The sequence below is a fragment of the Ranitomeya imitator genome, chromosome 2 (genome assembly GCF_032444005.1).
Source record: "Ranitomeya imitator isolate aRanImi1 chromosome 2, aRanImi1.pri, whole genome shotgun sequence".
Classification (NCBI taxonomy): Eukaryota; Metazoa; Chordata; class Amphibia; order Anura; family Dendrobatidae; genus Ranitomeya; species Ranitomeya imitator.
Genome location: NC_091283.1, coordinates 32,258,219 through 32,276,091, shown reverse-complemented (window position 1 = coordinate 32,276,091; position 17,873 = coordinate 32,258,219). Strand labels below are relative to the sequence as shown.

The window sequence follows — 17,873 nt, the reverse complement described above, 5'->3', positions numbered from 1 at the left end:
AGAATTTTGGATTTGGGCCATTTTCATTTCTGCGCCAAATTCATTACGGCTTTTTTTTCTGTTAGTTTTTGGGGGGTTATTTTTGGGGCGAGGGTCTTATACTCGATGATAATGTGGTTTTCATTATTCGTCACCCACAACTAAGAAAGTAAGAAATTGAGGACAGAGACTGAGACAAGGATCGGGATCCATTCTCCACTACAACTCCCATCATTAGTGCTGCAGTGCAGGTGATAGGGATCAGGTGGAGAGGAGGAAAGGGCGAGACAGAGGAAGGAGGAGAGGAGACAGAGGTAAACAGGAGGAGGAGGAGGAGGAACAGGAGGAAGAGGAGAGCAAGGTCTGGGGGGGAGAGAGAAGGACCCTGCACCTGGGGAAGGTGGGCAGCAGGGGCAGCTCCTGCACTGCCAGGGGGCAGCAGGAGAGGAGGGAAGAGGAGCAGAGGGTGGAGAGATGGAAGGACGTCATGGAGGAGGGTGGGGAGACAGACAAGACACACACACACACATACACAGAGACACTGCAGTGACAGCACAGGGAGACTCCCAGACTCTGCTGCAGGGGAAGCACAGGAGCTGACACTCTGCAAGGTGAGTGCTCGGGGGGCAGAGCTGGCCATGGGGGGCTCATTCCTGGTCCTAGTGGTCAGTCTGTTCCCCAGGAGACAACCCTGACCTTGACCACACAGGTCCTAATACACCGCTGGTGCCAATCACCCAGGTTATCCCATCAGACAGGTACCTGCACTGGCACAGCGACCAAGCACTACACCCTTCTCCAACTCTGCGCTCTGCTATTCCACTCCTGTGCGGGATGTGTAATCTGCCATTATTCCCACTACATCCTTATCTAACTCTGCTATTCCACCATTGACCCTTTTATTGATGTCCTTCTAAGTCACACTACATCTTTACCCTTGGCTTTTACTAGACTCTCACTATCCAACACATTCCTGCAGTTCACAAACCCAACTCCACATCGCAGCATTCTTTTACTGCGCTCACCCAACTCAGCTACATAAGACCTGGACCTCTTTCCCGAAATGAGCTGTCTCTACCGTCCTGTCCTCTTCTCTCACTCTTCTGTGACTTGGTGACACTACACCCTGCAGCGCTGTAGTGATCCACACTGCTACATCCACCCTGCTGCACCTCAGATTGCCACTCCTGCGCACAGTTATAAGTCGTCCTCTCGCTCTGCTATTCCGTGGTGACACTACATCCAGCTTCCCATTCCTGCACACAGTCACACTAAATCCCTACATCCTTCTCTGCCGTATCCACGCTCTGCTATTCCATAGTGACACTACATCCAGCTTCCCATTCCTGCACACCGGTAAATCCCTACATCCTTCTCTGCCGTATCCACGCTCTACTATTCCAAGGTGATACTACATCCACCTTCCCAGTCCTGCTCCTCCGTAACTCAGCTCTGCTATTCCATGGCGTCTCCCCATCCACCTCTACAACGATGGGATATCAGCGCAGTAATGGCAGCTAATATCGTCTCGCAGACACCCACCTGTAAATCCTTACATCCTACTCCACCTTTACTTTAACTCTGAGCTAACTCGTCTCTGCTATTCCCCAGCGGCACTATATATTGTCTGCTCTGCTATTCCATACAGCATTACACCAGCCTAGTAATACCGCAGTATAATTTCCGTGTTTTTTCCTCTCTGGTAAGTTTACATAAGATTCCTGACATATATCTACTGCGTTTATATTCAGATGTAGCAGAGCTAAACCAGTTTGTTCTGTTCTGCATGTGATCATGTAGTAGGTGTGCCTGCAGTTCAATGGAAAGCCACAGGTATTGTCACAACGTGCCATAGCTACTGACGGACTCGCCTCTGCTATATCCTATGTACACAGATCATTATGTGACGGTGTCAGACTTGGCGTCACACTCCATATTCCCTCTCCTCAGCGTAACGCATAGACGTCGAGCCTTTAATATCTCCTGTTTATTCCTCTGTAACCTCCACACACGTCTCAATGTCATAGGATAACTCTGCTATTCCGCAGCGTGCACCATTAAACCTCCAATACTGTGGTATCAGCCCGCATTAACCTCTTGCACCCCTGCCATGTTATTAACGGTGATGTGTCTGCTGTTCCTGCGCCGTCATTATGTGCCGCCTATAGCTATCATTATTATGTCCATACAATCTTCACACTCTGCTGATCCCGGGTTCGCTTCTCGTCGTCATGTCTGGTACCCTGTCATCAATGCTATTCCCGCGCCAGCCCCTTATATTCCAGCCCTCTGGTTGGGTTATAATCATCGATCGAGACCACCCCCGTATGACCTTTCAAGTCCAGTATACGGATCTGTGGATGCCGCAGGGTAACTGCATTTGGGGGTCTTCGTCTTTTTTTTTTTTTTTGTAAGTAGTGTGTAAAATACTACCGTACAGTCCTACTGTATATCGCCTACATAATAGCACCATATAGTGAACACATATTGCAATAATAAAATTACAATATAGTTCTTAAATAGGAATATTATACAGTTCCTAAATGGTGATACCATGCAGTGCCTAGGATACTGCCATATAGTGCATAAATCTTAATGCCATAGAATGAGCACATACATTTTGCAGTAATAGCATTGTTATATGGTGCTCAAATAGTGTTCTGTTGATTCGAAATGATAGCACTATATAGTAATCATATAATACTGCCATATGGTAGTATGCATGCACTATATGGCAGTATTATGTATGAGTACTATATAGTTCTAATATTTAGGATCTACGCTATGTATCGCAAGTGCCATCATAACATTGCTATATTGTGCTTAAGTGATAGTATTCCATGGGATTATATGGGATTCCATATAACATCACCATATATAATACTGCCATATAGTGCCTGCATAATGGAGCAATACCCGTAACAGTGCCATAATTCAAGGGCTGTGGAGTCTGTAAGCCAAACCACCGACTCTGACTCCTTATTTTCCCTGATTTCCGACTCCACAGCCCTGGTCACTACTGAGCATGTGCATAAAGTGTAGCACAGATTCATCTCAACTAAAAGCCCAGATCCTGAGATCAGGAACAGAAGACATTTCATAACTTTCCCAAATTATTCTGAAAAAATTTACAGCACTTCCTGTTTTGCACTACTGAACCCAACGTATTCTATATGTTAGGAGTTGGTCCATTTTATACAGCTTTTGGCTCCTCAATTTCCCTGACTGCGATTCATGACTCTGACTCCAGAGCCCTGGTCACTACTGAGCATGTGCATAAAGTGCAGCACAGATTCATCTCAACTAAAACCCAAGATCAAGAACAGAACAGGCATTTATAGAACATTTCATAACTTTCCCATGTTATTATGAAAAAATTGACAGCACATCCTGCATTGCACTACTGAACCCAACGTATTCTATATGTTAGGGGTCGGTGCGTTTTATACAGCCTCTGACTCTGACTACACAGCCCTGCATAATTCTATTTCTATATACTGCCTAAAAAATTATTTACTTTTCCCTAAATAGAATCACTGTATAGTGCCCAATAATAGTGCCATATCTTGCATATATAATGGTGCCATTACTGTGTAGTTGTGAAATATTAATGTCAAACATCCCAAAATGCTATCACCGTATAGTTCTCGTATAATACTGCCGCACAGTACAGAACAGTGCCATAATGTAATCTTAAAAAATATCGCTATCCAGTTCCCTAAATAGTATTCCCCTAGAGTGCTTATAATATTACATACATCATACTGCCATCCAATGAACATGTATTGCTATATGGTGCTCAAATATTACTATACTACTATATTCTAGTATCTACAATGAACATGTATTGCTATATGGTGCTCAAATATTACTATACTACTATATTCTAGTATCTACAATGAACATGTATTGCTATATGGTGCTCAAACATTACTATACTACTATATTCTAGTATCTACAATGAACATGTATTGCTATATGGTGCTCAAATATTACTATATTACTATATTCTAGTATCGCCATACAGTGTCTATATAATGCTACCATATAGTGAATACATAATAGCACTGCTATACAGTCCTTAAATAATCGTACCCAGTTCTCTAAATAGAATCGCCGTAGAGCCCATATAGCACTGCCACATAGTGCATAAATAATGGTTCCATACCATGAACATTTTAAGATATCATGTTTGTCTCTTTTTTGGGGTGGCTAGGACAGTGGGTTTTGTGGGGGTCTGGTCGCTTTTAGTGCCCCTTGTCGGGTTACCTGGGGGGCCCCTGAGCATTCCTCTTTGTAGCCAGGCCCTGACAATAGCGCTCTGTAGCGCCCAGTCTTCAGAACACTTAACCTACGCAGTCTCTCTGGAGGACCCTCCAAGAGCTTATCCATCAATTCAAGTGGGCACAAGCCGTCCGCCGTCGCCATCCTACCCCATGTCGTGCACGCTTCTCTCTCGCCCTCCAGCCGATCTCCAGATCTCCCCATCATCCCCGCGCGCTTCCTGCCCCGCAGCCATCTCTGCTGTTCCTGCGCAGTGTTTATTGTGCGCTATCTAATTATCACTTGGCGAGGAACATCTGTATATCCATGTAAACAATGGTAATGGCAGGCGACGCTCTGGGAGCACGGCGTGCATACTTCTGCAGGCGTGCATGGACACAGCGGCCTTGCACGCGTGTTTCTGCCATGTCGATAATCACAACAAGACTGGATGGAATAGTTGCTTATGACAAAGCTGTAAACGGCCATAAATTTACTGATGCTGAACGTCGGCAGTGATGGCTGTGTCACGCGATGTCATAAATGGCTCTGTATTCTTTTTTTTTTTTTTTTTTTTTTTATGGGGATAAAATTATCTTTATTCTTCCTAATAATAATATATAGGCCTCATTTTTCAAGTCTTTGTTGCCCATAGCAACCAATCAGTGCTCGGCTTTTATTTTTCAAACTGCTTTGTTGAAATGAAAGCAGTGTTGTGATTGGTTGCTACGGGCGACACATGTCGACCACTTCCATAATGGTCGTATTGAGTTATTCAGACTTGTTTGCTTTAGAGTCGCTTTCTGGGCCCCATTGATTAACTGTTCAGAAAAACGTACCCTTAGCAAAACAAGAGAACACTTGCCCTTGGCAACCAATGACAGCGCAGCTTTCATTTTTCCAAAGCTGTTAAAGAATTGTAAGGTGAGCTGTGATTGGTTGCTAAGGGGATTAAGGCCTAGTTCACAGTTAGAGGCCTAGTGTGTGTGAATTTCATCAATAGACCTCGTGTTGCAAAAAAAAAAAAATGCCAGACCTAGTATCAAAGGCAATGTTTTGTGGGGGCTCGGATAACAAAATGGTCGGCCCCCTGTCTGGTAGTGAGGGGGAAATAAATACTTAAAAAAAAGGGGATTATTTAGTGAATGGCGACCAAGCTGCTGACTGTTTCCAAGTGCAACCAGCGGCTGGGGTGCGCAGTAAAGCTGCTGTACGGCACCCGGTGAATGAGCCGGGGCCGATTGTGTCCATGAGACCCACTTGGATATGGATCGGCCTAAGAAGCTGAGCCCATTCCATACAACATGGTTGCCAGCTGTGTTATACAGCCAGCACTCAAGCCTGATGGCTGCGCAGATAGCGGCTGTTTAAACGCTTCATATGCTACCACCAGTCATGACTGCAGCATTTACACAGTTGGAATTGGGGTGTCAACAGCATTGTCGTGGCAGCGAGGGGCCTACGGAAGGCCTTCTTATCCGCCATTTTTGTACACCTATGAAATCTAACCTGATGGTGGTGTACAACCTGTGGCTGGGCTTCATAGGAGACGGGGAATTTCACAATATACTGCATATGGCTGTGCGTTATACTAGCTATCACGGGCTCAAGTCCTCTAGGGGGATTAGAAATAGAGGCAAGAAACACCACCTTCACCCCGTGCTTCTAATTAAAAAAAAAAAATTAAATAAAAAATAAAAATTATATACCGTATATATTATTTTTGCCACTTTAGATTTTTAGATATTTGTATTATATTTTTTTTTTTTTTTTGCTCACTTTAATCTCCTCTCCTTCACTACCCCAAAAAGGAAACAAAAGGAGATCTGTTGTATAGACACCAAAATGGGAATGCTAAAACTTGTACCGCAATCACATAATAATTTAAAAAAAAAAAAAAAACATGCACCAATAAAATATAAAAACAAACATACGGAAAAATAAAGTTATCGCTCTTGGAAGGTGAGGAGGAAAAATCAAAAGCAGAGAGAGGCCCCATAAGCCTAGGGCCGGCCCTGCAGTTGGGTATATGATGGGTACATCCGAACACGGTGGAATTTCTGCCCGGGACCACGGCGCACACACTCATGATGAATCCTGATGTAGACATTGATTTAGCTCTTTCAGGCATTGAAATCTGCGACTTCTCCTCAAGATGATGAACGTGCAGGGTGACGGTCTGTGGAAACGTCCCTCATTTTAAGGGTCACTGTATCGCTTAGTGTCACACGTTTTTCACCATTTTGGGGCAGAAGGTCCCAGACGCCGCACTTGGTTGTCCACATAGCCGGCAATAACATCTCCTTTTGCCATTTGTTTGGGCACCAAATATCGCAACGTAACGTGTACCCACCTATATATCGAGGACACAGGTTGGGCGTAGGTAATGCCCCTGGCGGAGCGGTTGTGTTGTCCCCATGCAGGAATATTTCCATAAAACTATAAGCGCACACAAACAAGTATGTCCTTGTATAATAACAGGCCTTACAAATCAGCCGGTGCCAACCTCGCTACCTAAAAGAAAAAAAAAAAAAGAATCCTCGTCCTGCTTCTGTATCCAGGTGGAATATTGTTCCGTCATCATAATTCATACCATTTTACTCCTTGAGAAGATGGATTTGGTCTAACTTGAGCAGAGCTCCACTTTTTACCAATTATCGGCACGCTGGACAATTGCTTAAATTACAATTCCATGGCCTAACGGTAGTAACAGTTGTCTCTTTCCTACTTTCCAAACATTGGGTAGATTTCCCTGCGAATCCAATATATTATATAGAAGTGCTCCCTGGTGGCAGTGGCCGGTCATCAAAACTTTATCTTTTAAAGGGGTGTTCTCATTGTGCCATCACTTTATCGGTGGGGGTCTGACATCCTAAGGATGAAGGGGACCACAGTGCTGCAGCCAATTTGCTGGTCTTTCCCCACCCATATGGGCACGTGCCACCCGCTCTGCAGGACCCTATAGAAGTGCATATTGATGGCTGGAGCTCCCTGCGTATACAGATAGTTTGAGAGGGAATGGTACACAGTGCTTTATTCTAGGGGGTCTTAAAGGTCGGACCCTTGAAGGATATGCTATCCTATGATCATAAGTGGGAATTGCCCATTAAGGTGAGCACTATTCAGGTATTGTTTAAGAGCTGGACCACTACTTTTTCCTCTTAGGCTTGTGGTCTGGTCATCCACCATGCTTTATACTGCAGTTCTGCTTGGTATCTAAATAGATATTTTCGAGATCTGTATTGACCTTAGCCCACTAAGCAGCGCCATGTAATCTATATGTGTAGGAATGTCAGGCGCCATCCTCATGAAGGACATCGTTGCTGCCTGGGATGGAAAGTAAAGGTTGTTTGAGGTCTGTGGAATTCCTTCCCGGGACCAGTGAATGTGATCCTTCTTTATAGCGCTGGTCACACTTTATAGGGGTTCTTATTTGCATGGCTGCTCTGTGACTCATATCTGACTCCTGGCCATGTAGGCCTCTAATTAGCGGGTGCCCAGTCCACAATGAGTCCTCTCTATGGTTACTTGTAGGGTAAACCGGAGGGAAGGGCCAGAGGATTTTATGAACTGTGAAAAGAAACTCTTGAAGAACTGTCAAGAATTTTAGGTGGAGGTGCTGTTAACCTCTGGGTATCCAGAAAAACTGTCGGTGGTGTCAAGACTCCTTGTAAGTGGAGTTCCCCTTTAAGTTCTGGACAACCATCATGTGACTATGCATTATTAGCGAGTTGCTCTCTGCCTTTTTGAGTCTAGGTTTCATGTGGACTAAAAAGAGGTTTTTTGTTTGTTTTTTTTTTTAAATCTTTGACTAAAAACCAGAAATGTCTTTAAAAATTAGATTTTTTTTTTTTTTTTTCAAAATACCATATGACTCATGTTCAGCAATCTAATTTGGGAGACTTCGGGACAACTCCTGCCCTCGGGACAACTCCTGCCCTTACCAAAGAGCCATTAACCTGTGCCTTCCCATGTGTATTGGGGCATGGAAATGCAGGAACTGGGTTTTGAGGTGTGAGGCTTCAGAAAAGGGCATTGTAAGAGGAAAAAAAGGCATGGCGCCTGCTATGTGCTCCTCCCACTCTGCTGTAATGTCCGCCACGTGCTCCTCCCACTCTTCTGCAATGCCCACCACGTGCTCCTCCCACTCTGCTGTAATGTCCGCCACGTGCTCCTCCCACTCTGCTGTAATGTCCGCCACGTGCTCCTCCCACTCTGCTGCAACACCCGCCACGTGCTCCTCCACTCTGCTGCAACGCCCGCCACGTGCTCCTCCCACTCTGCTGCAACACCCGCCACGTGCGCCTCCCACTCTGCTGCAATGCCCGCCACGTGCTCCTCCCACTCTGCTGCAACGCCTGCCACGTGCTCCTCCCACTCTGCTGCAACGCCCGCCACGTGCTCCTCCCACTCTGCTGCAACGCCCGCCACGTGCTCCTCCCACTCTGCTGCAACGCCCGCCACGTGCTCCTCCCACTCTGCTGCAACGCCCGCCACGTGCTCCTCCCACTCTGCTGCAACGCCCGCCACGTGCTCTTCCCACTCTGCTGCAACGCCTGCTACGTGCTCCTCCCACTCTGCTGCAACGCCCGCCACGTGCTCCTCCTACTCTGCTGGAACGCCCGCCACGTGCTCCTCCCACTCTGCTGCAATGTCCGCCACGTGCTCCTCCCACTCTGCTGCAACGCCCGCCACGTGCTCCTCCCACTCTGCTGCAACGCCCGCCACGTGCTCCTCCCACTCTGCAGCAGTCGCACAAACATGAATTTTAAAGTAAATCAGCAGGTAATCCGCAGTGCGGTTTACCTGCGGATTTACAAAAACAGGTGCGGAAAAATCCTCAGAGATCCAACCTACGCGTGGACATGCCCTTAAGAGCAATGATGTACGGTATTTAGAAGAGTGGTCTCCAAATACGTTGCTGGGTTTTGCCACCCAGGACAATTGGGCCTTGCTTTGTGGGGGGCACCACAATTTTACCAGTGGAGATGGGAGCCATTTACAGGTTCTCGCCACCCAGTATTAAAGACTTCCCAGGAGGCACCTGTGAGACTTCTACACCTTAGTTTTGGGTGGAAGGTATCATGATGGCTTCTATCTCTGCCCGGAGTCCATACAAAGTGACAAACTCTCAGCTGTGAGAAGTGTCAGGACTGGGTTTTAGCCTATGGTAGCAGACATCTGATGAGCAGTCGAGAAGCCCGTTTACAAAATAGCAGAACTTCTCCTGTCACGTGTACGGCATAGATACAGGCGGAAACCTGACAAAATATTCTCTGGTTTCTTCTGATCTCATTACCGCCAGCTAAATATAAATATATAGATAATGTTTTATGACTCTGCAGTCAAACATCAGCGTCCACAAAGCCGCACCGAGAGCGAGCGAACCTTGGTTCCTCATAGTCTGATGTCACCGGTAATGAAATGCGTGTGGTTTCCCACAATATGGCCGTCTCTGTGCTTTCAAGTTGACAGATACGGTTGTTTTTTTTAAATTTATTCTTTTTCCGAAACCACAGCAGAAGCAATGCACCTAAACCTGCTGCCTGTCTTGTTTGCTTTGTAGGCTATTGTTCTGTTATCGCCCATTACAAGCTGACCTTAGGCCACATACGTAGGTCGGGGTCATCTCAGCAGCTCATTTCATAAATCTACAGCCCCTTTTTATAAGGTACCAATTTTTAGTTGGTCGCCCCTTTTTAAGGTGGGCACCTCGGAGAGCGTTCCCTGTACATGCGCCGTGAATATTTGTCAGAGGATAGAAATTGTAGGGATGAGCGTTCACTTGATCCCTGAATATCCCCAGTGATGACGTAAGCAATATAAATGGTGAAAATAAAAAATGCCTCAAAAAAAAAAATGTCCACTTTCTTTTAATTATTTGTATTTAATCTTTTTTTTAATTAAAAATTGTTTTTTCATTCATGTGTCATTAATAATTTTGCATCATTTTTTTTCATATACAGCATCTCTATTACCGGCTTCATAATGAGTTAACTGAGAAACCATCAGTGAGCTCCTTCTGACTGGAGCGTTTATAACTCTTATCTTTCTTCTGAGCTCCTCTTAGCTGATCTGACTACAAAGTTCAGCTCAACTTTTCTGTGATCCCAAATCGGCTGAGAGGTTCTCAGAGGAAGGAAGATAAGAGTTATAAATTCTCCTGTTGGGGGGGAAAAAACTCACTAACTGACCCTCAGTTAACTCATTCTGCAGCCAATAAAAAAATACGGTTTATTGAAGTTGAATTGTCAATTTTTTTTCAATGAAACCCTATGGCAAAATTCCTGTAACCAAGCGATCTGTTCGTTCAAAAAAACAAAAAACAAAACACTTCAAGTTAAGTTTTTTTTTTTTAACCTCCTATTATTTATACACTATGTGACAAGGAACAATGCGGCTGCACCTCCCTAAATAACCACATAAACCTCACGTTGTCTGTCGTTACACACGACCATTTAAATTGGCCGACCAGAAAACCTGACGGATGCTGGAGAGATTCCCACTGGTGATAAACTCTTGAGTGGGGTATTCTAAAAGGGAAAAAAAAAATCCCCCCCAAAAAATAGGTAGGATGAGCAGAAAAAAAAAAAGTCAATCCATGGTTTGGATGATCTAAAAAAGAAGGGAGAAAATGGTGAACCTCAGGAAAGGATAGACGGTATTGTCAACTCCTGCATGAGAGAACCCAAAAACTGTGTGGTCCACATAAGCCCATGAGAAGGAGAACCCAACCATGGTCTGACCGAGCTGTTTTGGGTTCATGACTAAGCACACCATTGTTGGCTTGAGAATGTTGGGTTTTTTTGGCTGTCCCACCCCGAGGATCACCATGTTTTTAGATTAACCACAAAAACTAGTAAAATCTTGGGATGGGATTACTTAAAAACAGCCTATTAAATCTTTGGTTAGAGCCAAAAACAGCATAGTCAACTCCTGCATGAGAGAACCCCAAAAACTGTGTGGTCTGCATGTTAACCATGAGTAGTGTTATCAACGAATCCTGGTTTTATCAAGTTGTTTAGGTCATTTTACCCATGGACTTACCATGTTAACACCATTGTTGGCTTGACTATGCTGCTCTTTGACTATCCCATCTTGAGGTTCATCATGTCTTTAGATTAACCCCCCAAAAATCAGATCAGATAATCCTGGGGATGGGATTACTTAAAACCAGCCTACTAAAACCATAGGTGGATAGCTCAAAAAACCTCACTGTCAACTCGTGCATCAGAGAACCCAAGAACTGTGTGGTCAAGATAAGCTCATGAGTAGGATAACCCAACCATGGTTTGACCAAGCTGATTTGTGTTATTTTACGTATGGACTTACCATGCTAACCACACCATTGTTGGGTTGCTTTTTGGCTATCCTTTCTTGAGGTTCACCATGGTTTTTAGAATTAACTGAAAAAAAAACGCTAAGTCAGTCCTGGGATGTCATTATGTAAAACCATAGGTGAGATGGCCCTCCAAAAAAAAAACATCACGGTCAACTAATTCTTGACAGAACCCAAAAACTGATCGACGTCCATGGGTAGCATAACCGAAAACGGTGCAGTCAATCCATGGTTGGGATGACCAAAAATAAAAACCTGCTCAATTCTTAGATGGGATAACCAAAATCTGCATAGGTGGGATAGCCATCAATATGGGTAATATAATCCCAAATCAATCTGGTCAATTCATTCCCAAGCTGAAGGAATTTGAATTTTTGCTACCCGAAACCCTATAAACAGGACTGTCCTATGGCAGCCGCACTGTACTTGGGCCGTGCAGTCAATTTTTTATATATTTTTTTTTTCTGTGGGTGGAAAGGCATACACAGACCTAAAACCTATATATATATATATATATATATATATATATATATATATATATATATATATATATATATATATATATATATATATATATATATATATTCATATATTCATTCCATGGAAATGATTAAACACACAGAGTATATCCGCGTTCTGCTCGGAACTGCTGCACAGTCCATCATGCTCTTAGACCTTGTTCTGGTGCATCAGTCCCATCACCTGCCCTGTGTCCTTCCAGGTGACCGGCTTCTTACTGTGTTTTTGTTTGACTTGTTTTATGCCTTTTATATAGAGTACGCCTCCATATACATAATGGGCCCAATTTCATAATTTTGCGATTTATTGAAGTCGTGGGTTTTTTTGTTTTGTTTTGTTTGTTTTGTTTTTTTAACTCTGATTCTCCGACATGTATTGTTTCCAAATTCTAGAAAACGATGCACGTAATTCATGAATTTGATGCAAAATAAGTGCTCTTTATTTTGTTTGACCGGTTTTGATGACTTTTTAGTTCCAAAATCACATCCCTTTTTTTAAAGAGCCTCAAAAAACACCAAATTCAAAACTCCACCAGAAACCAGGCTGATTTGGGTTTGGAGTGAGATGCGACCAGAAAAAAAATAAAAAATTTGCTCCAGACAAGTGGAGAAAAAACATTGATTAATCTGAGCAAATCTCTATATTTGATCGCTGAAAGTGAGCCATGAAGACTGGTAAAATGATTGTCCTAAACACCCACGTGGCGGGGGATAGATCTCTTGTGGAGCGAGTTGTGCCATTATCAACCAGCCTGTTCATTTTCAGCAGTCACATTTCAGAACCCAAATGGAAAAGGCGTCAAATTGCCCCAATTTTGAAAGCTTGTCCAAAAATGTGTTGGAAATGTATCCCCAAGTGAGAGAAGATGTTTTCCTAAATTATGGTAGTAAGCTTGAGTCAAATATCAACCAAAGTGGTCAACAGAATATGGACAAATCTTAAGAACTGGCCAAGAATCCTGTTTTGTCTTGGGACCATACAACCATGTTAGACAATCGGAACCACATGGTTAGGAACATCTTCATGAGATGGTGCTCTCCATCCAGAGAGTCGTTCAATGGGTGAAGCATTTCCTACAAGTTGTGTATTGACTTACAATTGGGTCATATGTTAACACTCCATTTTTTTTTTTCCTACAGATGCTTCATGTATTTAACCCGTTAAGAAAGTCTGGCAGTGACACCTGTCTCTCTCCCGATAACCCTCAACACTGGAAGCGTGTAGCTATCAGAAGACAACCACCTCCTAATGTTCCTGATCCTTCAGCTCCCAATGCCCCATCCTTGCCCGTCCCGGAAGTGAGAGTGGAACGGTCTTTCAGTGCTGGTAACTTAGTTTGTGACAGTGATGAAGAAGAAGGGGGAGATCACAGAACTCTGGGGGTCCCCGGATCCATGTGGAGGACACGGAGTGAGTCACATTTGGACTCTGGTGGCAGGGTAGAGGCCATTGGGGAAAAAGAGAAGTCTAGCAGTGGATGGAGCTTGCCATCACCAAAGACACTGAGGAAGAAGAGGAGAGCTGCAAAAGTCAACGCTGCAAAACAGAATCTCTTGTCGTTTTTTATGGGATCCTTTAAGGTAAAATTACAGGGTGACACGACCTTCTAACCCATGGCTTTAGCAAATTGCACCAAAGGTTGAATGTTCTTCTAAGCCTAGAACAACTTGTCCATCAGCCCCTATGGCAGTATCCTCAACGCAGCATAAGCCTCAAGAGGTCCTAACGCCTACCTATCTCTAAAGGAATTGTTCCTCCTTGTGAAGATTCGGCTTCAATGCTTCATGGGGAGACCAAGTATGTAAAGTAAATGTAATCCCCAATGAAGTAATCTGTCGTTCTAGTGCCACTTATGAGTGACTATTGTAAGTCAATGTCCTTATAAAGAAGACGTGACCAGTTTTTATTTTATTCCCGCTGATGTTTTGAGTATTCAATCTTTTCTTTTCTTAAATCCTTCATACGATCCCAGAGATATGGACTTCTTATTAAGTGCAAATTTTTATAGTCTCCACTAAGGAAGTGCGACTCACAAGATCCTCAGGGGCTTGTCTTTAGCTTTTCTGCATTATTGCCCTGAGAGTTTTGCCCCCTTGGGAAAGACTATAAAATTCTAATATCTCTGGAGCTATATGGTGGTCCACTTGTGACCTGTTGACAAGTCCTCTTTAATCATTACCTGGGCCTAAACATTCATACCCTTCTGCCGACACCATTGTGTAGACGTTATGGACCTTCATCAGTACAGGGTACGGTTCTGGTTGGCTGTGTGAAATGCCGTGTGTGCATTGGCTCTGGTAAACGTATGGTAGAAACATCAGAGGAACCCACATCTAGAAGACCTTTTGGGGATATCGTGAATATACCATACATGTATGAGTTGGGACAACCGCTTCAAGATAGCCATATGTGTCAGACAGCTGAGGAATCATTTTGCCGCGTAAGCATATGTTCATTTATCAGGGAAGAATTGGGAGGCAGCCATGCACTTTAGACAGTTCTCCAGTAACGTCAAAAATTGGCCAACTATGATATTGATGGGGGCCTTATGGGTTGTCCCCTTAACAGGATAGATGATAAATATATGATGTGTGGTACGGCTGATGAGACCCAACCAACCTGCAAAGGAAAAGGCCCAAACAGAGCAGTAGTGAACATGTGCGACCACCAGTCACATAGGCCGCAAATGGTCGCACATGCTCACTACTGCTTTATTTACAGAGGGACAATTGAGCCTCTCGCGATCAGTGGGAATCCTGTTGGGCAGACCCCCATTGGTCGTACTGTTATCACCTATTCTGTGAAATGTTTATGGAACAAATTTGAAGACTAGCGCACTGACAGGTGTAGACGGGATCTGTAAGTCTGCTCATCCATCACAATCCATGGTGCTACGGATCTGCTAGTTAACCGGCCACCAAAGGTCAACTGAGAAACCAGTACAGCGAAGACTCTGTTTCCAGAAAGGCCGAGTATGATAGATGATCTTCTCTAGTCTGTGAGAAACGGTGAGACTCAGGGGAATTCTTCCAGTGTTTCTTTTAGAAATTGACAGAACTGGTCCAGTCTCTAGATTCACACCTTAAGGGGAAAAAAGTATAGAAATCGACCAAAAATAGAAGCTTTGAACCATCTGAGACATTGAGACTCCCCGGGGCTGGAACGGTGGGAGGGTGTGATGATTGAAGGGTTAGGATCCAGTTTAACCACAATCCTGAGATTGTTTTGGAAGAGAAGGAGGGAGAAATATTGGGGTAAAGCATGACAGAAATACAGATAAACAAGGGGAGTGCCATTGTAGGAGGAGAACTCTTCCAAAATTTGTAAGGAGGCCATATTGTCATCAGTTTTGCTGATTTGCAACAGTCAAGGGTGAACTGAGTGGTTTAAATCCGCGAGCCTTTAGAAGTGACTCGGCCACTCTAATGGTCACTCCATCCATGCCGGCCTAGATTTTCAATTTCTTTGAGCCTGGCCGTGTGTTCCTTTATGGTTAGGGCTGATCTGTTCCGCATATCCGTTCCGCGGGGGAGGAGACTCAGGATGGGAGGAGCAACAATATCACAATATTTTGTTGTTGTTGTTGCTAATCTCTTGCAATGTAAATGTTGCTTACTGAATTACATGTGGTTGGTACCCCCAGTAATTGGTTCAAAGCTTGCATCAAGTGCATCAATAGAGCGCCTCCGCAGGGGAAAGGAAGAATTACACAGTGCTTTTTGAAATTAAGTGTGTCTGTCTAATAATGCACAGACAGGCCAGATCTTCCAGAGTTAGGAGCTCTCGCCTTATAGATGCTTCAAGACCTCATTAAAAGAGGGGCCCCGACCACCCCCCATGAGAACCCGTTAACAATTTGCCTTTAATACTGAAACCTCCTAATGTAGACCAACTAGGACCTTTTCCAACTTGGTCCCCTTGGGACCCTCTTTGGCTCCAGCCACTATAGTAACACAGCTTGAGCCTAGGGGTGGCCCAAGACCTCCTTGGCTCTGTATGAGAAGACCAACACTATAAAAGACCTGTGATGGTGGACGGCCCTGTTGAACATTTTGCAACAGGGTCCATAAACTTTAAGCTAAGCCACTGACCCCCTTCTATTTTTGTGGGTGGGTCTTAGCTGAAAGGGGCGGAGGTTAGAGTGTCTTTGAAGTTAGCCCACCCCGTCGTGTTCATTCTCAGTTCACAGGTAAAATGTGACTTCAGCGAATACAGATTTTTATATTTTTCCCGTTACTGAGATGACAGTTGGTGCCCACCGAGTTCTATGAAGAACTGTAAACAGTAGAATGTCGGTTTTGACCTCTAGCTCCTCCCCCTCCATAGAAGTTTATGAGCACCAACCGTCAGCTCCTGTTTTATTCACCGTAAACTGATTTTTAGTGATGAACTGAGAATGAAAGATCAGTTCCAGGAGGAGAAAGAAGCGAATTTCTTTGACCTATATTGTTTATTTTCATGTTCCCTATTGAGTTAGGAAATAAAAATGACAGTGATGGTTCCACTTTTAAGGCAGACCATGCGAGGGGAATGATATCATGATGGTGATTTAAAGCGTCCCTTTAAGACAAATGGTTTCTGTACCGGTCTCTAGCACGAGCAGTCCCGTTACATGTAGATGTCGGGGGGGGGGGTCTCTTCTTTTCCAAGTCCAAACCCCCCCCCCCATCCCGATCTTCCGCGGTCGCCGCGGCGCGCTCATCTGCGTGGAGTAATGTTTACTCTTCGGTTCACTAATGAACACAAACCACAGAACATAACAGAGCGGTAATCCATGTGTTGTGTACTGTCACATTTCATTTATCTCGCTGTTAACATGGGCCAAATCCCAGCACCGTCGGTTCCCTCCACCCTGGCAGGCTCCATCTTTACAGACTCTTGCATCTGTTGCTACGGTAACTGGTGGGAGAGGCGGTGGGCATGGAGCCCCCTGTACGCCGTCCAAGCCGTATTCTGATTACGCAGGGATCTATCTGATCGTACGATGGCTCATGGATATGCCTCGTACTCGCTGACAAAACTACTCCTTTTAAAGGGGATGGGTTCTAAAATAGCCATTTAAAGGGGATGTATAGTCAGGCTTCTTTAAAATGCCACGAGCCTTAAAGAGCCAACCAAGTTAAAAAAAAAAAAAAAAAGTGGCCGCAGCAGATCACGTCCTGTGAAAATCTAGGGGGGTTGGGCAAACGCTTTCCCTTTTAAAAAAGGGGCTATCATTGGAAAATCAACTATTTTAGATCCGTGTTAATTGCGTTCTAAAACAAAAACATACAATTTTAACACAGATCTAATGTTAGGCTCCTACTTCTGCCCTCTCCAGAAGGCAGCAATATACTGGCTCAAACCGCATTGAGTTGTATAGAAGTGTTTTCTGGGCATGCTCTGATCTGGGCATTATACAGGAGGAGGAGGTGAGCTGTGACCTCTATTGTGAATCCTGTTATTTACTGTATACAGAGGTGTTATCAGTCACTCTCACAGCTTACCTCCTCTTATATATCACCTGTGTGTATGTGTGTAGATACGGTATGTATATATAGAGGTGTTACCTGCAATTGAAACCCTATCTGTAATGATGATGAAACTGCTGAAAATTCTTCTGTACAGAGCACTGAACGGTGCCCCCCATCCCCTTAGCTGCGGGTTGTGAACCGTTTCTCGTTATTGTGGTACAGATTTAAAAGGGATCAGTAAAAAAATGTGCTTCTTGCAAAGTGCATGGGGTAGGCGAAGGGTTGATAAATAGGCCGCACGTGCAGACTTCTCGCCATTC

The 17,873-nt window shown here is 44.3% G+C and overlaps 1 protein-coding gene across 1 annotated transcript in view; it reads left to right on the top strand.

Annotated features, from left to right (window-relative positions):
• The first annotated feature begins 319 nt into the window (after positions 1 to 319).
• LOC138661599 (regulator of G-protein signaling 3-like) overlaps positions 320 to 17,873 on the top strand; it is a 41,694-nt gene continuing 24,140 nt past the window's right edge. The window contains exons 1-2 of the mRNA XM_069746419.1: positions 320 to 590; positions 13,240 to 13,680. Of these exons, the coding sequence (XP_069602520.1) occupies positions 13,240 to 13,680 (441 nt within the window). The 5' untranslated portion in view covers positions 320 to 590. The remainder of the gene's footprint in view (positions 591 to 13,239; positions 13,681 to 17,873) is intronic.